This window comes from Trachemys scripta, chromosome 3, assembly GCF_013100865.1.
Source record: "Trachemys scripta elegans isolate TJP31775 chromosome 3, CAS_Tse_1.0, whole genome shotgun sequence".
In the NCBI taxonomy this organism is placed as follows: Eukaryota; Metazoa; Chordata; order Testudines; family Emydidae; genus Trachemys; species Trachemys scripta.
In genome coordinates, this window is record NC_048300.1 from 10,737,385 (window position 1) to 10,752,422 (window position 15,038).

Genomic DNA, 15,038 nt, shown 5'->3' on the forward strand with positions numbered 1-15,038 from the left:
TTTAACAGGATCCCAAAATACTAGCTGCTCTTGAGACTGTGGGAAATGCAGAAAATGAGCTGGAAGGGCGGATAGTGTGTGTCTGCAGTGGCACAGATCTGGTGAACATCAGCTTCACGTACATGGTAGCAGAAAATGCAGAAATAGCTAAGGTATTCCACAGTTAAACAGTGCCCGGGTGCGGGGGGAAAAGTGTAGCCTGCATTGAAGCACAAGCTGCCACAAATTTATTAGTACTGGTACGTGAGCTAGCTAGAATAAAGCTATCTCAGATGTATCCACATGAGCTGCAATCACACCTGTTTTCTGTCTAGACCAGGGGTGGTTCTAGCTTTTTTGCCGCCCCAAGCACGGCAGGCAGGCTGCCTTTGGCGGCGTGCCTGCGGGAGGTCCCCGGTCCCATGGATTCGGAGGCATGCCTGCGTGAGGTCTGCCAGTCCCACGGCTTCGGCGTACCCGCCACCAAATCTGCAGGACCGGCGGACCTCTTGCAGGAAGCTGCCGAAAGCCACCTGCCTGCTGCCCTCGCAGGGACCGGCAGGGCGCCCCCTGCGGCTTGCCGCCCTAGGCACGTACTTGGAGCGCTGGCACCTGGAGCTGCCGCTGGTCTAGACTTACCTTAAATCCCTTGGCTTTCTGCTTCCTCTTTCCTTTTTATTATTGGAAGCCTCATAGATGGAAAGCATAACCTGACCATTCATTGCAACCATCATGCAGCAAGACACACAATAAATATATAACACCTCTCTTTTCAGTGCTTGGCACCACTCCCCCTTAAACATTGTGTCATGAATAAACTCCATAGTGGAAGACCTATTTGTATACCTAATATGGATACATTAAGTCTGTTTGACTATTCTGTACGTTCAACATGTTGACTCTGATATCAAAGTATTCAGGGAAGTAACCTGCCAAAATCGTGGTCTGAAAGCATTTTGGGAGCCAAAAAAGGAGAGAACTATTGTAGGAATTCGCTTGTATGCTTACCAGAATAATTTCTCCTATGTACTCTAGAATATTTTGTAGACACGCTAGTTAGCCATCTTTTGATTTGGTCAAGATGTTTTGGTCTCCTTGGTTTGAGGAGAGAGATCGATCCATACATTTGTTTAATTATATATTTTAAAATGTACTTTCTGCACCCATTGCCACAATATCTGGACACGTGATAGAGATGAAATGTAGTGTCACAATAAGTTTACCGGGCTGCACTGATCGACACAGGTAGCTCCTTGCCCAGGAGCTGCTTGTTCATTGACAATCCAGATGCTTGACCAAAAAGTCATGATTTGCTTTGCACTCGGATTGTCCGTGAATTATGACAGGCCCTTATTGGGAGTTTGCACTACAGCTTTGGACTCTCTGCTAAAGGTCTCCAAAAGCGTACACCCAGCGATTGTTAACAAAGATGATTCAGGAGAGGGGTAGTCCTTAAAACAGTCGTTCCCTGAAGCATGTAGGACTTTATAGAATTGAACCAAAACCTTGGCTGCATCTGAAAGCATGGGAAGCCAGTGGAGTTCTTGGAGTGTTGTAGTGTATTGGCTTTTTGTATGTGATGAATATATGGGCCTAATACTACTTGTGAGCTAAAGGAAAACACATGTTTAGGAAGCTACGGTAAATGAACCTGCGACACAGCCGCTTCTGGCCCCAGTCAGCTGACCTGGGCTTGGCCTGCTTGAACCTGAACATCTACACTGCAGTTTTATAGCCCTATGAGCCAAGTCAGCTGACCTGGGCCAGCCGTCGTGTAGACATACCCGAGGGGACCAGGGTTGTGTCTCAGCATTCCAGATGTGCGTGGGGGCCTTTCAGTAATTGTGCCTGTTGTTCTCATGAAGCTGTTGAGAGCCAGTATCTTCAAAGGGAGTTGAAAGTGCTCACTACCTTCTGAGATCCCTTATGAGGTCGTCATAAGCTAAATCAGGTTCAGGATTGGTCAATACGTGACAAAAACACCACCTGGCACTGCGGAAAGTGGTTTGGTGACTCTTTACTCCCGGGTCCGTAATTCTGTCCTCAGCCAGTGCCCCAGAATAGTTCTGCTTATGGAAGTGTTACCTTCTGGATGAGAGACCAAATAATTCTTGGTCACCACAGGCTACGCTGTGGCCTGTATTGTGCAGCCTCACCGAGGAACAAGGGGGTGTGGCGCTCTCCCTCATGCCAGGGTGTTGATACCATAGGGTGCAGTGTCAAGGGAAAGCAGATTCCATAAAGACGCTGCTTCCCCACCTCTTTACAGGTGGATGGAAGGGGCTGGGGACAGGAAAGTGCTCTTCTTCTCCTTCCCCCTCCTCCCCACAGTGCACCAGTTAGTGTAGCTCCACTGGCACACCAAGAGGAACCTGCTGTGATAGCGAGAGACCTGACACAAGATATTTCCCCCTCAGAGCAATGGGGAACCTGAAAAGCAAATATCTGACTCTTGGGAGTGTGGGGGTCACAATCTGCCATCTGGTCTGCTCCAGGGGCAGCAAAATAATCTACTGCCCCTTGCTTAGGGCTCATGGCAAAGACATGTTTAGGCTGTAAAGATCCAGTTATGTGTGTTCCAATAATAAGCGTGTCTTATCTCCGCTCTCCTAAGCCAGGCTCCGTTTGGGATGTTTGGATTCCGTCTAGCTTACGTGTATTGTGTTTTCAACGGAGGAGTTATTCGCCCCTTCCTAAAACAGACAAAATAAAAAAATGCCGTGCAGATAGTTTGTGTGAGTCTTTAGCACAGCAACAGGGGAGAGAATTTTTTTTAAAGTAGAAAAACTGCTTATAAAATTACAACCTTGGAAGAGGATGTAATACTTGAAACTACCTTTAACTCATTATTTTTTATTGACTAGATTTCAAGTTTACAATATCTCTTTAAATGCAGTTACAAAATATGAGGCTAATTTTTCATACCTCACAAGAATGTCACCAGTCACTCTTATGAAAGTCAGATTGCACAGATGGAACTAGAGTTAATGCTTTCCAGCATACCAGTGATGCTTTTTGAGCATACCCCATGTTGCTGGCCAAGCGAAGTGAGGTCTAACACTCAACTCAATGGTATTTCTCTGTTTGGCTGTCATAACTTTTCAATACCACATCCGGTCAGTTCCAAAATTTAGGGAATGTTCTAGGCATTTGTGGGCAGAACCTTCTTGATTTTAATCGCAATCAGAAAAACAGAAAGGGGGACATGGGTGATACATGGACCCCCCTGGCATCTGATTAGCTGAGCCAGCAGCTTCACCCACCTTTCTAATTATCTACAGATCAAAGAACAAGTTGACAGTGCCCATCCCTCTCCCCCAGCTTAGCTCTGCACATAGTCCCAGTATAGTAATAAAATATTAACACTCTGAAAGAGAAGGAAGAGTAGTGGAAGGAATAGGGCCATAGGGGGAATGTAGGCACATGCAGAACCCCAGGCGTGGGAGGAGACTGTGGGACCCTAGGAGAGAGGGAAGAGGGAAGTGGAGGGCACACAGAGAGCCCCTGGCATAGGGGGGAGGTGGGAATGGAGGACCCTGGCATGGGCGCAGGAAGAGAGAAATAGGGGAGCACTGTTATGTTATTTTTGATGGAATAAAGGAGCCCAGAGAGTCCAGGGTGTTAACATTACCCTGTCACTGAACAACACTAAACAGTTAAACAAGGTTTGAGGTTTTGGAATACAGAGTCCTCAGCCTGCTTATTAGCATGGAAAACACACTATTAACAATCTTTCTACTCTCTTATTAAAGATACAGAAAAAGAAGGAAAAACAGTTAAAGCATTCAAAATGTACAGTATTACGGAAGTCTTTTGTTTTAACAATATCCCTTGTTCCCCTTCTCTATAGAGAGTCTTTAGAAGGAAGAAAAAGCCTTGTTTGAGAGTCTCTTGGATGGGATTAAAAAGGGTAATAACTGTTTTAGAATCATAGGGTTAGAAGGGACCCAGAGGGTCATCTCGTCTAACCCTGTGCCAAGATGCAGGATTTGTTGTGTCTAAACCATCCGACAGATGGCTATCCAGCCTCCTTTTGAAAACCTCCAGTGAAGGAGCTTCCACAATCTCCCGAGGAGTCTGTGCCATTGTCCTACTGTTCTTACAGTTAGGAAGTTTTTCCTGAGATTTCATCTAAATCTGCTCTGCTGTAGTTTGAACTGATTGCCTCTTGTCCTGCCCCTCGTTGGGAAAAGAGAACAACTTTTCTCCAGTTTTTGATGGCAGCCTTTCAAGTATCTGAAGGCTGCTGTCACGTCTCCATTAATCTCCTCTTTTCCAAACTAAACATAGCTGGTTCCTTCAGCCTTTGCTCTCATGGCTTGCATTCCGTCCCTTTGATCATCTTTGTCGCTCGCCTTTGGATCCTTTCCAGTTTCTCTACATACTTTCTATACATGGGTGACCAAAATTGGACACAGTACTCCAGCTGAGGTGTAACCAGTGCTGGGTAGAGCAGTACTGTTACCTCCTATGTCTTTCATGCTATGCCTCTGTTAATGCAACCTAATTGCATTTGCTTTTTTTGCAACATTGCTGACTCATGCTGAGGTTGAAACCCACCACAACTCCCAGATCCTTCTCAGCAGTGCTGCTGCCAAGCCAGTTATCCCCCATTCTGTATTTGTGCATTTGGTTTTTCTTCCCCAAGTGTAGCAACTTACATTTGTCTTTGTTGAATTTCATTTTGTTATCTATAGCCCAGTTCTCCAATTTATCAAGATCCCTCTGAATTTTAGCTCTATCCTCCAAAGTATTGGCAACCCCGCCCCCCCATCTTTGTGTCATCTGTAAACTTGATCAATGTGCTTTCTCTGCCTACATCCAGGTCATCAATAAGGATGTTAAACAACACCAGACCCAGAAGAAATCCTTGTGGAACCCCACTTGAAACATCCCTCCAATCTGACATCATTCCATTAATAGTTACTCTTTGTTTGCGGTTGTTTAATCAATTATGTATCCACTTAATGGTAGTTCTGCCGAGCCTGCATTTCTCCAGCTTACTTATCAGAATGTCAAAAGCCATCCTGAAGTCCAGGTATATTATGTCCACCACATTTCCCCTAGCCACCAAATCAGTTACTCTGTCAAAGAAGGAAATCAAGCTGGTTTGGCATGATTTGTTCTTGGTAAATCAAAGCTGGCTGCTAGTGATTACCCCTTCATCCTCCAGGTATTCGCAAATTGAATGTTTTAGACATTGCTCTAGTAGCTTCCCAGGTATTGAAGTCTATAGTTCCCCAGCTCCTCCTTTTTCCCTTTTTTAAAGATGGGCACTACGTTAGCCCTTTCCCAGTCTTCCAGGACCTCTCCTGTCATCCAAGAGTTTGTAAATATTATTGCCGGTGGTTCCGAGATTTCTTCAGCTAATTCTTTCAGTACCCTTGGATGAAGTTTACGTATTGAACTTTATAAACCACCTGCATCAACTGCTTGTAGGTCTCAAATTTCATGGTGGCCTGGGATTGGGTTTAAGTTATTTAATTTACCAGGTAGCCTTTCTGTGTCCTGGTCTATACAATGGGCACTATATTCTGGCAGGGTAAAGGGGCTATGGCAGGCTGAGGGAGAATTCCTCTAGTGCAGGAGAAGTGTAAGGCCCCGGCCTAGGGCATTCTGGGTTGCAAAGCAGTCCATATGCCGCTCAAACCAGGCTACCATAAATTAAAGCACCTCTTACAGTAAGGACTATGGTGGCTCCTGCAGTAGCCTAGAGTCCAGACCTTATACCACCTTTGCTCCCCCTCCTTATCTCTGGAGTAGGATTGCCAATCCTCCAGGATTGCCCTGGAGTCTCCAGGAATTCAAGATTAATCTTTAATTAAAGATTATATCGTGTGATGAAACATCTAGAAATACATCAAACCAAAATTGTCAACCCTCCTCTGGAGATGTGGTGTGGAATCTAACCCAAAAGATTTACATATAAAACCGAAACAACATTCATGATTTTATTCTGGTTCTTCATTTTTAGTCTGCTCTAAAGAATAAGTCACTAGATTCGTGAGACGACTGAGGCCCTGTCTTCACTGCTAAAAGAAAAAAAAGGTGCATTTTACCTCAGGGTAATGAACATGTGAGCTATCCCAAGTGAAGACAAAATACTTTGCCTAGTTTGCCATCTGGTAAAACCAATGTCAGTACTCTACCCAAGCTTGAGGTTGACCTTGCCTAGTTTACTTTGCTCCTTTATTCAGCAGTGAAAACAAGGCAGTGTGTGACCTTAATGGCTAAGGAGAGAGTCACAAGAATGAATTGCTAATAGGCATCAGCTAAAATACTGAGGTAATACTTTCTCTGTCAAATAGTTCATATGTAAATTCAGTGATTTTTATTACTGTGCTTCCTGGGTCAGACGTCTTGGCTATTATTACATTTCTATTATTGTGGCAACTTGGGGGTCCGAATTATAGACTCTGCTAGGTACCGAACAAACCCAGAACAAAAAGACAGTTCCCTTTGGCGTGTGTTACTAACACTATGGGTAAAAACAATGGGATTCATCCTTGGTGTAAGGTGGTAAATTCCACTGGTCTTGTTTGTATTTATTTTGTTGGTTTTTTTCACAATTTAATCCCACTCAGTATAAATGTGGAATAGAGATGGGGAGTTAATTTATCAGAAACTATTTTTACTAGCTAGGAGTAGCAATTTTAATGTTAATTGGGTTCTATTAGGTTATGAATATTGCCTTGTAAATTTGCATAGATTTATATCATAGCTAGAGCATTTTCAAGATGATGCTACATCAGGCCGACAACCCTGCAAAACCTCAGTGCAAATGGCTGATCGCAGAGCAGATAGGCTCGGTTTTACAATCAACAGCATTTAATAGCAGTCACAACTCATGCCTATTTGCAGCGTAATTATAAACTTTTTAGTGGACAGTGTTTTAACAATTGGTATGGATATTATATTGCACATTAACTTTTATTACTATCTGGTTAATGCACTTATGGAAGATCAAAATGCTGTAAATGCTGATGAACAGAAAGCAGAAGCTGCTACACTGTTTTTCCACACAGAGCACTTTAGAGAAAGGATCTGCTTTTCAGTGTAGCAGAGATGTAGTCTGGTTCTGGAAAATGATCTCCCTGTAATACCAGGGGGCTTCCATTTTAATAATAATTTGAAGAGCATTGATGTGTGTATCAAAGCAGGAAGGTCGCAAGTACAGCCAGAGACATTGGGAACAGCAGCAGATTCCCACAGCCCTTATAAAGACAAATACAGAACTTCTCTGTACCTTTGTTTGTTTTCTCTTGTTTTAAATGCATGCACATTCTAAATCTAAACTACCCCAGGAAAACTCTAGAACGTATCTGGAAAGAATTCTGGAAATCTGCTGATTCTTTGTTCCCTGTCAAAGAAATAATCATTAGTGATTTAGGCCTCAGTCCTGCAAACACTTTGAAATTATTGTATATCCAGAAACTATTGATTTCGATGGGGTTACTCGTGCACTTGAAGTTATGCACATGTTTAAGTGTTTTCAGGATTAGGGCCATATTCCTATTTTATATTGGAAACTTGCATTCAAAGGGGAATCAGGGTTTCTAACCTTTCAAGCAAGCTGATCAAATATTGTTGTAATAGTCAATCCGTTGGTATCTTATAGCTAGAGCACAAGACTGGAAGTTAGAAGTTTTATACATTTTCTTCCCAGCTCTGCCACAGACTTCCTGTGGGAGCTTGGTGAAGTCACTTACTTTCTCTGTCCTCAGCTTCTCCTATCTGTAAAATGAGGATAATAATAATACCTGCCCACCACACAAGAGTGCTGTGAGACTAAGTTCAGAAATGTTTGCCAAGCCTTGAGTTCCTCGGATGGAAGGCATTACAGAAGTTTTATTATTCTTTGTTCTTATGTTCATCGCGATTTGGTTACTTTATTTTCTGTTCAGTTTCCTGCATTTTCAAGCATTCTTGTGTATCTCTTTGGTTCTTGCACTGTGTTGGAATGTGGCTTACGGTATCTAGCTGAGGTGATAAGTAAACCTTCCCAGAGAATCGCAAGGTTTCAGTACAAAACTGTTGCTTCCCCATTCAGGGAGCTGTGTATTGCTGCTTCACCACCAATCCCCTAGGGATATGTTAATGCCATGTTCATGAGATATGTCAGTATCTTAATTTTCACTTACTGGCCAACCTTTACATTGTACATTGAAAAAGGCATCCAGGATCTTTGCTGTGGTGTTTTTTTTTTTTTTTCCCCTCTCACTCTTTTATGTTTCTTTTGGAAGTGTTACTGCAGGACTTTCAGTGGCCCCAAAACTTCCCTGCTGGTTTTCACAAGCCACAATGGATAAGGGCTCATCGCACTGTGTGAAACTCGACAAATGTATCAGGTTTTTTTGGTGTCATCCGTTCTTGACACTATTCCCACAGAAGCAGCCAAACTGATGTAGATCCAGTTGGACTTATCCTGCACGTGTTTGGAAAACTCCTCACAGCAAGAAACGCTCTGTTAACGAGTGGAAGCAATCTGGGTTCATCGGACTGCTTGCCACATGGAACATTTGTGCTGGCGGGGACTTGGTAGAGGAAATACTGGAAGTGGGGGAAACGAGCCCTTGAGCTTTCTTTTAGCGTAGAGCACCGCCTCCGTAGCAACGTACAGAAACTCTTTTTGCTGCGGTTGACAGATATGGGATGAATTTTACACAGTCCCTAGTCTAGTCTCCTTTCTATTGCTTCTTTCGTGTGTCACAGGTCTGGTAATCTGCGTTGTACAGATGTGACCTGTGAGACTGACCGGACATCTGAATTGAGGAAGAGGAGATCTAGTGTCCACTGTATCAATGGTTGAGGACAAAATGTTCTGGTTCCCTGCTAGACTACTAACAGAATGCTCAGTGGCTGAACAGTATATTCTCTTGGAGGATTCTGAAACCCCTAACGGGTCCATCACTCGCTGACCGCACGCGAGTGAAACAGGGCCAAGTCAAAGAGGAAATCCAGAAGATGGCCTCTTTAGTTTGTCAAACTAACCTCTTCTCTTTCCTTCCTAGGGATAGCCCCATAGTTGCTGTGGAGGTCCTGAAATCAGTGAGGCATGTAAGACAATAATCTTGGTGACTCTAGCCCTAAACAAGAGCTTAATCTGTAACTCCATGGCCTAGCCAGTACACCACCAAAATTACTAAAATTATCTTAGTCCCAGGGCTTTCATAGATGCATATGTAACTGATGCTTCCTCAGCGTGGCTCTGTTCCCCTCTAGTGGCTGGACTACATAGAGGTTCATGAGTCTACACAGCCTTTTAGCTAACAGTCTTTTAGTTCAGACAGTAGACGCTTGTGCATTTAGCTCAGCAGTCCCAGGTTCTATCCTTCTTGCCAGTGGCCCACCGAGGGACTCCACATTACACACTCAGGCCGGGGTGTCAGCACCGCACGTGGGGATCCAGCACTGAAGGACCAATGCAGCAGGTAGCAGCTCCTCTGCTGATACTCCAGCCTGGCCCCTAGGGGCAGCTACTGCTGGAGTTCTGGGACAGGGGTTCCTCTCCTTGTGCGCTCAGTTGCTGCAGCTTCTGGGGAGAGGAGGCACTGGCCATGTCTGGAAGCAGCAGCACAGGATCGGGCCCCTTTCCACGCAGCTTTGTGTGTGCATGAGTGGACCCACTTAGAAGTGTTGATTGAGATATTATCCACAATTTATCATGTCCTGGACTCTAACAAATCAGTCTTTGGCACTAGGCACCCTCTCGGGCGAATATTAGATGCAAAAAACCACTCCATCATCCCAGTTCCTTAGCCTGGTGTTCATGTTGGACCGAGTACCTCACTGGAGAGACTACATGGACACAGGGAAGGTGGAATCTCCTTGCTTGATTTGGGTAATACAGGTCTCATCTATAACTAAACCAGGGATGATGTTGCACTGAACAGCCTGAGCTGTAGGTTACAGCAGTTTTTAGTCACTCTCAATGACCCTAGTTTGCATCTCATCCTGTTAAATGTAAGTCCTTGGCTAATAAAGAGCTAAGAGATCAAGCAGTCGGTGCACTCTGCCCCTGCTGGCTTGTGTTTCATTGAGGAAACCAAGACAAAGCAAGGTCACTGAGTAGCTCTAAAGGATTTGATTGAGTTATTCAGCAAATGTTGGAAGATGGGCTTCTTCAGTCAATGTTTCTTTCATTTTTTCCACTTAGAGGCATTCACCAATGCTGGCTCTTTGTTTAACAGAGCTAGTTAAGTTATCTTTTTCCACATTCCATGTACTTAGTTGTGCATTCAGCTCTTCATCCTGTAGTTTCCGTGCCCACTGCTTCATTTTTTCCATTTAGTTTCATGGTCATTGCTTCTCTAAGGTGAGATGCTAAGGGCCAGATTCCTCTCCTGGTTACACTGGTATAAATCCAGAATAACACTTTGTGTCATTCAGGATTTATGCTGGTGTCCTTGTTTACTTGAATTCAGAATTTGATTTTTTTCAGTGGCCCTTGTCATTCTTTCCATACAAGTGGCTTGGTGATGCTGAACACCAGGCAACAGATTGGATTCTCTTTGCAGAGTGTTTGCTGTTATTTCACCTTCATGTAACTGATTTAGAACAAATCAAATTGATAGTTCCCTGATAGCAAGGAAGAGGGGTTGTTCCCAGATCCGTGTGTCCATTTTAGGCCTGGTCTACTCAAGGAAATTAGGTGGGTACAAACTGTCACTCGGGGTGTGAAAGATCCACACCCCAGAGTGTTGTAGTTAAGGCAACCTAACCCCTGGTGTAGACACCACTAGGTCGACAGAAAAATGACATAGCTACCGCCTCTTGGGGAAGTGGATTCCCTATGCCGACAGGAGAACCTCTCCTGCCAGGGTAGGCAACATCTGCACTGAAGAGCTAGGGTGGCACAGCTGTGCCACTGCAGTGTTTTAAGTGTAGACGAGTCCTTAGGATCCTAGTTAGGTTGTAGGAAAGGTATAAACTCCTCCTTTCCCCCCTTTTTCAGAGACAACACATTAGCTAGTCAGTTTTCCATTTAATCTGGGAATGGCTGAGGGCTGAAAAGTTATATATTGCCAGTTTAACATTTTCACAGTACTGTATATTCAGACTTTTTTTTTTATCTGATGGTGTAATCTTAAAAATTAGTTTTTTTGCATACGATTTCTGGCTCACAAGGATTTGATCCTTGACCGCCTGATGAAGAATGTGACATTTCATGCACAGGTACAGACACCTGGGAGCATATGCCTAAACTTACTGGTAGCTCAATTCTTCATCCAGGGTCATATAGCTCCAGTGCAATTTGTACACAGTCCTTTTTTTGACTCTCCCATGCCCAGGTAATTTGGGGCAAGCTTTGAGTAAAGCAGACCAAATGACCCCAGTGTAGTACTACCTAGCCCCAAATTAAACACAAGGGGAGAGATGCCCCAGTGTGGTATAGCTGCTTTGTGGCGCATAGCTGGTGGAAGTCTGGCCCAAAACCTGGCATAAGCAGCCCAGGGAGCGTGGAAGGGTGATTCTGTGCTGGCGTAGGAGCTCTTATGCTACTCCTTTGGCCTCTGTCAGCATAGCAGGATGTGGCTGGGATGCCCCTATGGTATATCAGTTATTGGCTTTGATTTCATCCACTTACGTTGGCATAAAATAGAGCAGCCCCGGGCTCAGTTTACCTGTTGGGGCAGGGCTGTTTGGGAGTCCCTCCTAAGTCGGGCTTAATCTTTTCACCAAGAAAGTGCTGGATAGGTGATTCATGGCTTGGGTTTTCCCAGTGGTGGTGCCCTTGGGCAGTCAGTCCTGATGAATATGAGAGAATGCTAAGGACAAGAGCGTGGTGCTTTAATACAGTTGCCTGAAAATCCAAGTTGACATGCACGTATCTTTATTTCTTAATCATGTGTTAGCATCGACGGCATTGTACACCATACATCTACTGACATCTGGTGGCATGTTGTAGCAGAAAACCTGTTAGTGTTTTTTTTTTTTAAAGACTACATTTGTATGGCCTGCGGTTTGTTTAGTTTAGCTGCCCTGTAGTTATTTTTGCACACTGTGGCTTTTAAAATTAACTTCTTACTGAAAGTCAAAAGATTGAAGCGCTTTTAAAGAATGTCAGACAAATCCAGCTTACATTGGGACAGATCATGATACTGCAGTGTTCGTGCAGCGGTAACATTTCATTTCCATTAGGATGTTTTTAAAAACATTTTTTTAAAAGAGATACCAGGTAAAATAGTGCTTAAATACCACAGTGAAAGAGAACTGAGCTATAGCTGATAGACTACAGTACAGGTGTATTTAGTAAAACTTTGGGAGGTGGTTTGCCTACGTTGTCTTATTCACACCGCAAAAAGAAGATGAAAGAACCACATATGAAGATGAGAACCACATTTTCAGCAAAGCTTTGAAATTTGTTTTTGAGAACACAACATGATGCCTTTAAATGGAGGCAGTGCTCTGCTTTCATGCGTTATGAAATTACACAACTACTGTGTCATTTCAATGTGTGTTTAAAGCAGCTATTTGTGTTAAAGATAGGCATTTTTAGTGTTATTTTAGCCACCTAAGGCTACAGGTCAGATTTATTGTATATAGTTTGCTCAAGCCTTCAATATTCCCTCATATAAATTTTACAGATACGTACAGCACTCATTCATGAAAAGAAAAATACACTCATCTACTTCTGTTTATAAAGTGTTTCTAGGATAGATTTTGACACACACGTGGTCAGTTCAAGCTCCATGTACAGAATTTGGCCTTTAATGAGAGGTTTTCTATTCATTAGGTTGATAATGAAAAGTGGCGCAAACCCCATTTCATTTACCCTGATGCCAATAGTCTATGCCAGTGGTTCTCAACCCACAGCCCACAGGCTGCTTGCAGCCCAATCAGCACACAGCTACGGCCCATGTGACATTCTCAGGGCCATACAGGTAGTATATATATGTTGTTTGGAAGTGGCCCACGTAACACAGAGAGAGCTGCAAATGCATCCCACAATAGTAAACAGGTTGAGAACCACTGGTCCATGTAATAGTCCTAGCATTATATAACTGAGATAGAACTTGGCCTGTCATGTCATCAGATTTCTGCTGGTTTGGGGGCTGATCTTATAGTCCTTGTTCACTACAAATTTCCCATTGCCAACTCCCACTGGTTTTAATTTTAGGCCCTAATCCTCAAATGTGTTCAGTACAAATCAGCAAAGTCTAGGTATGAACTACAGTTGAAAAATAGATTCTTATAAAGAAATTATGTATGGCCTGTAATACTGCTGTTTGCTGAAAGATATCCTAATGGTCAGTGGAATGTTTTACTTTTTAAGGATGAAAACTGGAAAGAAAGCATGATGGAATATGTAACAGGCAGCTAGATTTGGTTAGTTAGTTAGTCACATAACACACGTGCTGTGCCTCCCTGTGGTCTGCTATAGATTATTAATATTTTGCTTCATTTCTGTTCTAAAATAGAACCCAGTTAAATATGTCATCACATATTGTATAATGTTGCTTAGGAATAGCTAATATTGCCAAGAGCAGCTGAAAGAGATTTATATTTATACAGTCTATAAATAGAGAGCTTAATAAATCAATCAGTGGGCAGCTTTCCTTTGCTGGCAATAAGCTGTTTTAATGGCACTACAGATGCAGCATTTATGTAGCTGGGGAAAAAATGGGAACCGGCATGACTTTGTTTATTGAAGAATAAAATATTAATGTGTAATATGCAGTTTGGATGCTGGCTCTCTCTTGCAAGGGAGTGTTGGAAGAGAGTTTTATAAGTCAGGTTCTCTACTTTTTGTACATTTGCGTGAAAAGGAGAAAAGCTTTTCCTTTGAGACAGGCATGCCCAGTGATTAGGTTGGCCTGCTAGCCCCCTTTGTTTTCCATAGCTGAGTGCCTGCGTGTTTTCTTGTCTTTCAGCAATGGGGAGAAGGACTTGGATCCATCATCCATAACTTTAGAGCTAACAACGTCAGTCCAATGACATGCCTCAAGAAACAGTAAGGCTCTTCCCTCCGTTTTTCCTCCTGTGTATTTTTCTGGCCACATATTTTCCTATATGAACTGTCTTAGTTGTCCTTTCTTTTCTTGGCTCAACCAATGAAATTGTCAAAACAGTCTACAGGAAAAATTCCCTCAGACTTCAACCTCCCCTGAGATACACGGTGTTAACGGCATTTAGGGTTCATGTTTCATTGTAAACATCAGCGTTCCCAAGACCCTAGCGTGGTGTCTGCCTGGGAGAGTGTAAGGAAGTTTACAAGTGTACATTTAATCTATTGAGATGTGTGATTTTAATTATTGTTCTTCCCTTGATACATACACGTCACCCCCATGGGCGATACTGTTTTTGGAAGTTGCATGCATGTAGCAAGGGAGAGGTTGTCTGTCAGGGGATGTACTGATTTTCTAATTATTCTGGGATGAATTTTGCCTCTGGAGCACAGCTCTGCATTGTAGAACTGCCCTGCTCCACAGGGAGCACTAAGGAAGGAGACAGAATGCCTCCTGGAGCTTCCCAGCACACGCTCTGCTTTCTCTCACCTTTTATTGGGTTCAGCATACTTCCTGTCCCTTTTTCAGGCCACTGTGCAGGGTAGTGGTGCTGTGGTACTTGTCTCCTGCCTGCCCGGTGCTATGAATTCCAAGGAAGCAGTCCCTGTACTCCCTGAAGGCAGGAACTGCAGTTCTGTCTGGGCACTGCAGAGCCTGTGGCGGGCAGGGGGCTCTGTACTGCTTCCCCTACAATGCATGCCCGCGGAAGGGTCAGGCTGACTCTGGCCGGCAGATGGGAAGTGACTTATTGTCTTTTTGAGTTTCAAAAAGGTCATTCATGAGTCGAAGATTAGAACTGCTGTTGTTTTTTGTGTTCATTTCACAAAGATGGCAGGCGCCATTAACCTGAATAGGGATATCTGGAACCCTGTTTTTACTAAAATAAATAAATCCGATTTAAAAATTTTTATTTCTTTCTACATTTCAGCTGGATGAAGCTGGCGTTTCTGACAAACACAAATGGCAAAATTCCCGTTAGGAGGTAAGCACAATTGGAGGTGCTTAGCAACCTACCAAATACATTTTGTGTACTGTGTATTAAATCATATT

The 15,038-nt window shown here is 43.4% G+C and overlaps 1 protein-coding gene across 1 annotated transcript in view; it reads left to right on the plus strand.

Moving 5' to 3' along the window:
- PLCB4 (phospholipase C beta 4) overlaps nucleotides 1–15,038 on the plus strand; it is a gene marked incomplete in the record, with an annotated part of 314,962 nt that overhangs the window by 188,673 nt on the left and 111,251 nt on the right. The window contains 3 exon segments of the mRNA XM_034764107.1: nucleotides 9–152; nucleotides 13,854–13,933; nucleotides 14,917–14,970. Of these exon segments, the coding sequence (XP_034619998.1) occupies nucleotides 9–152; nucleotides 13,854–13,933; nucleotides 14,917–14,970 (278 nt within the window).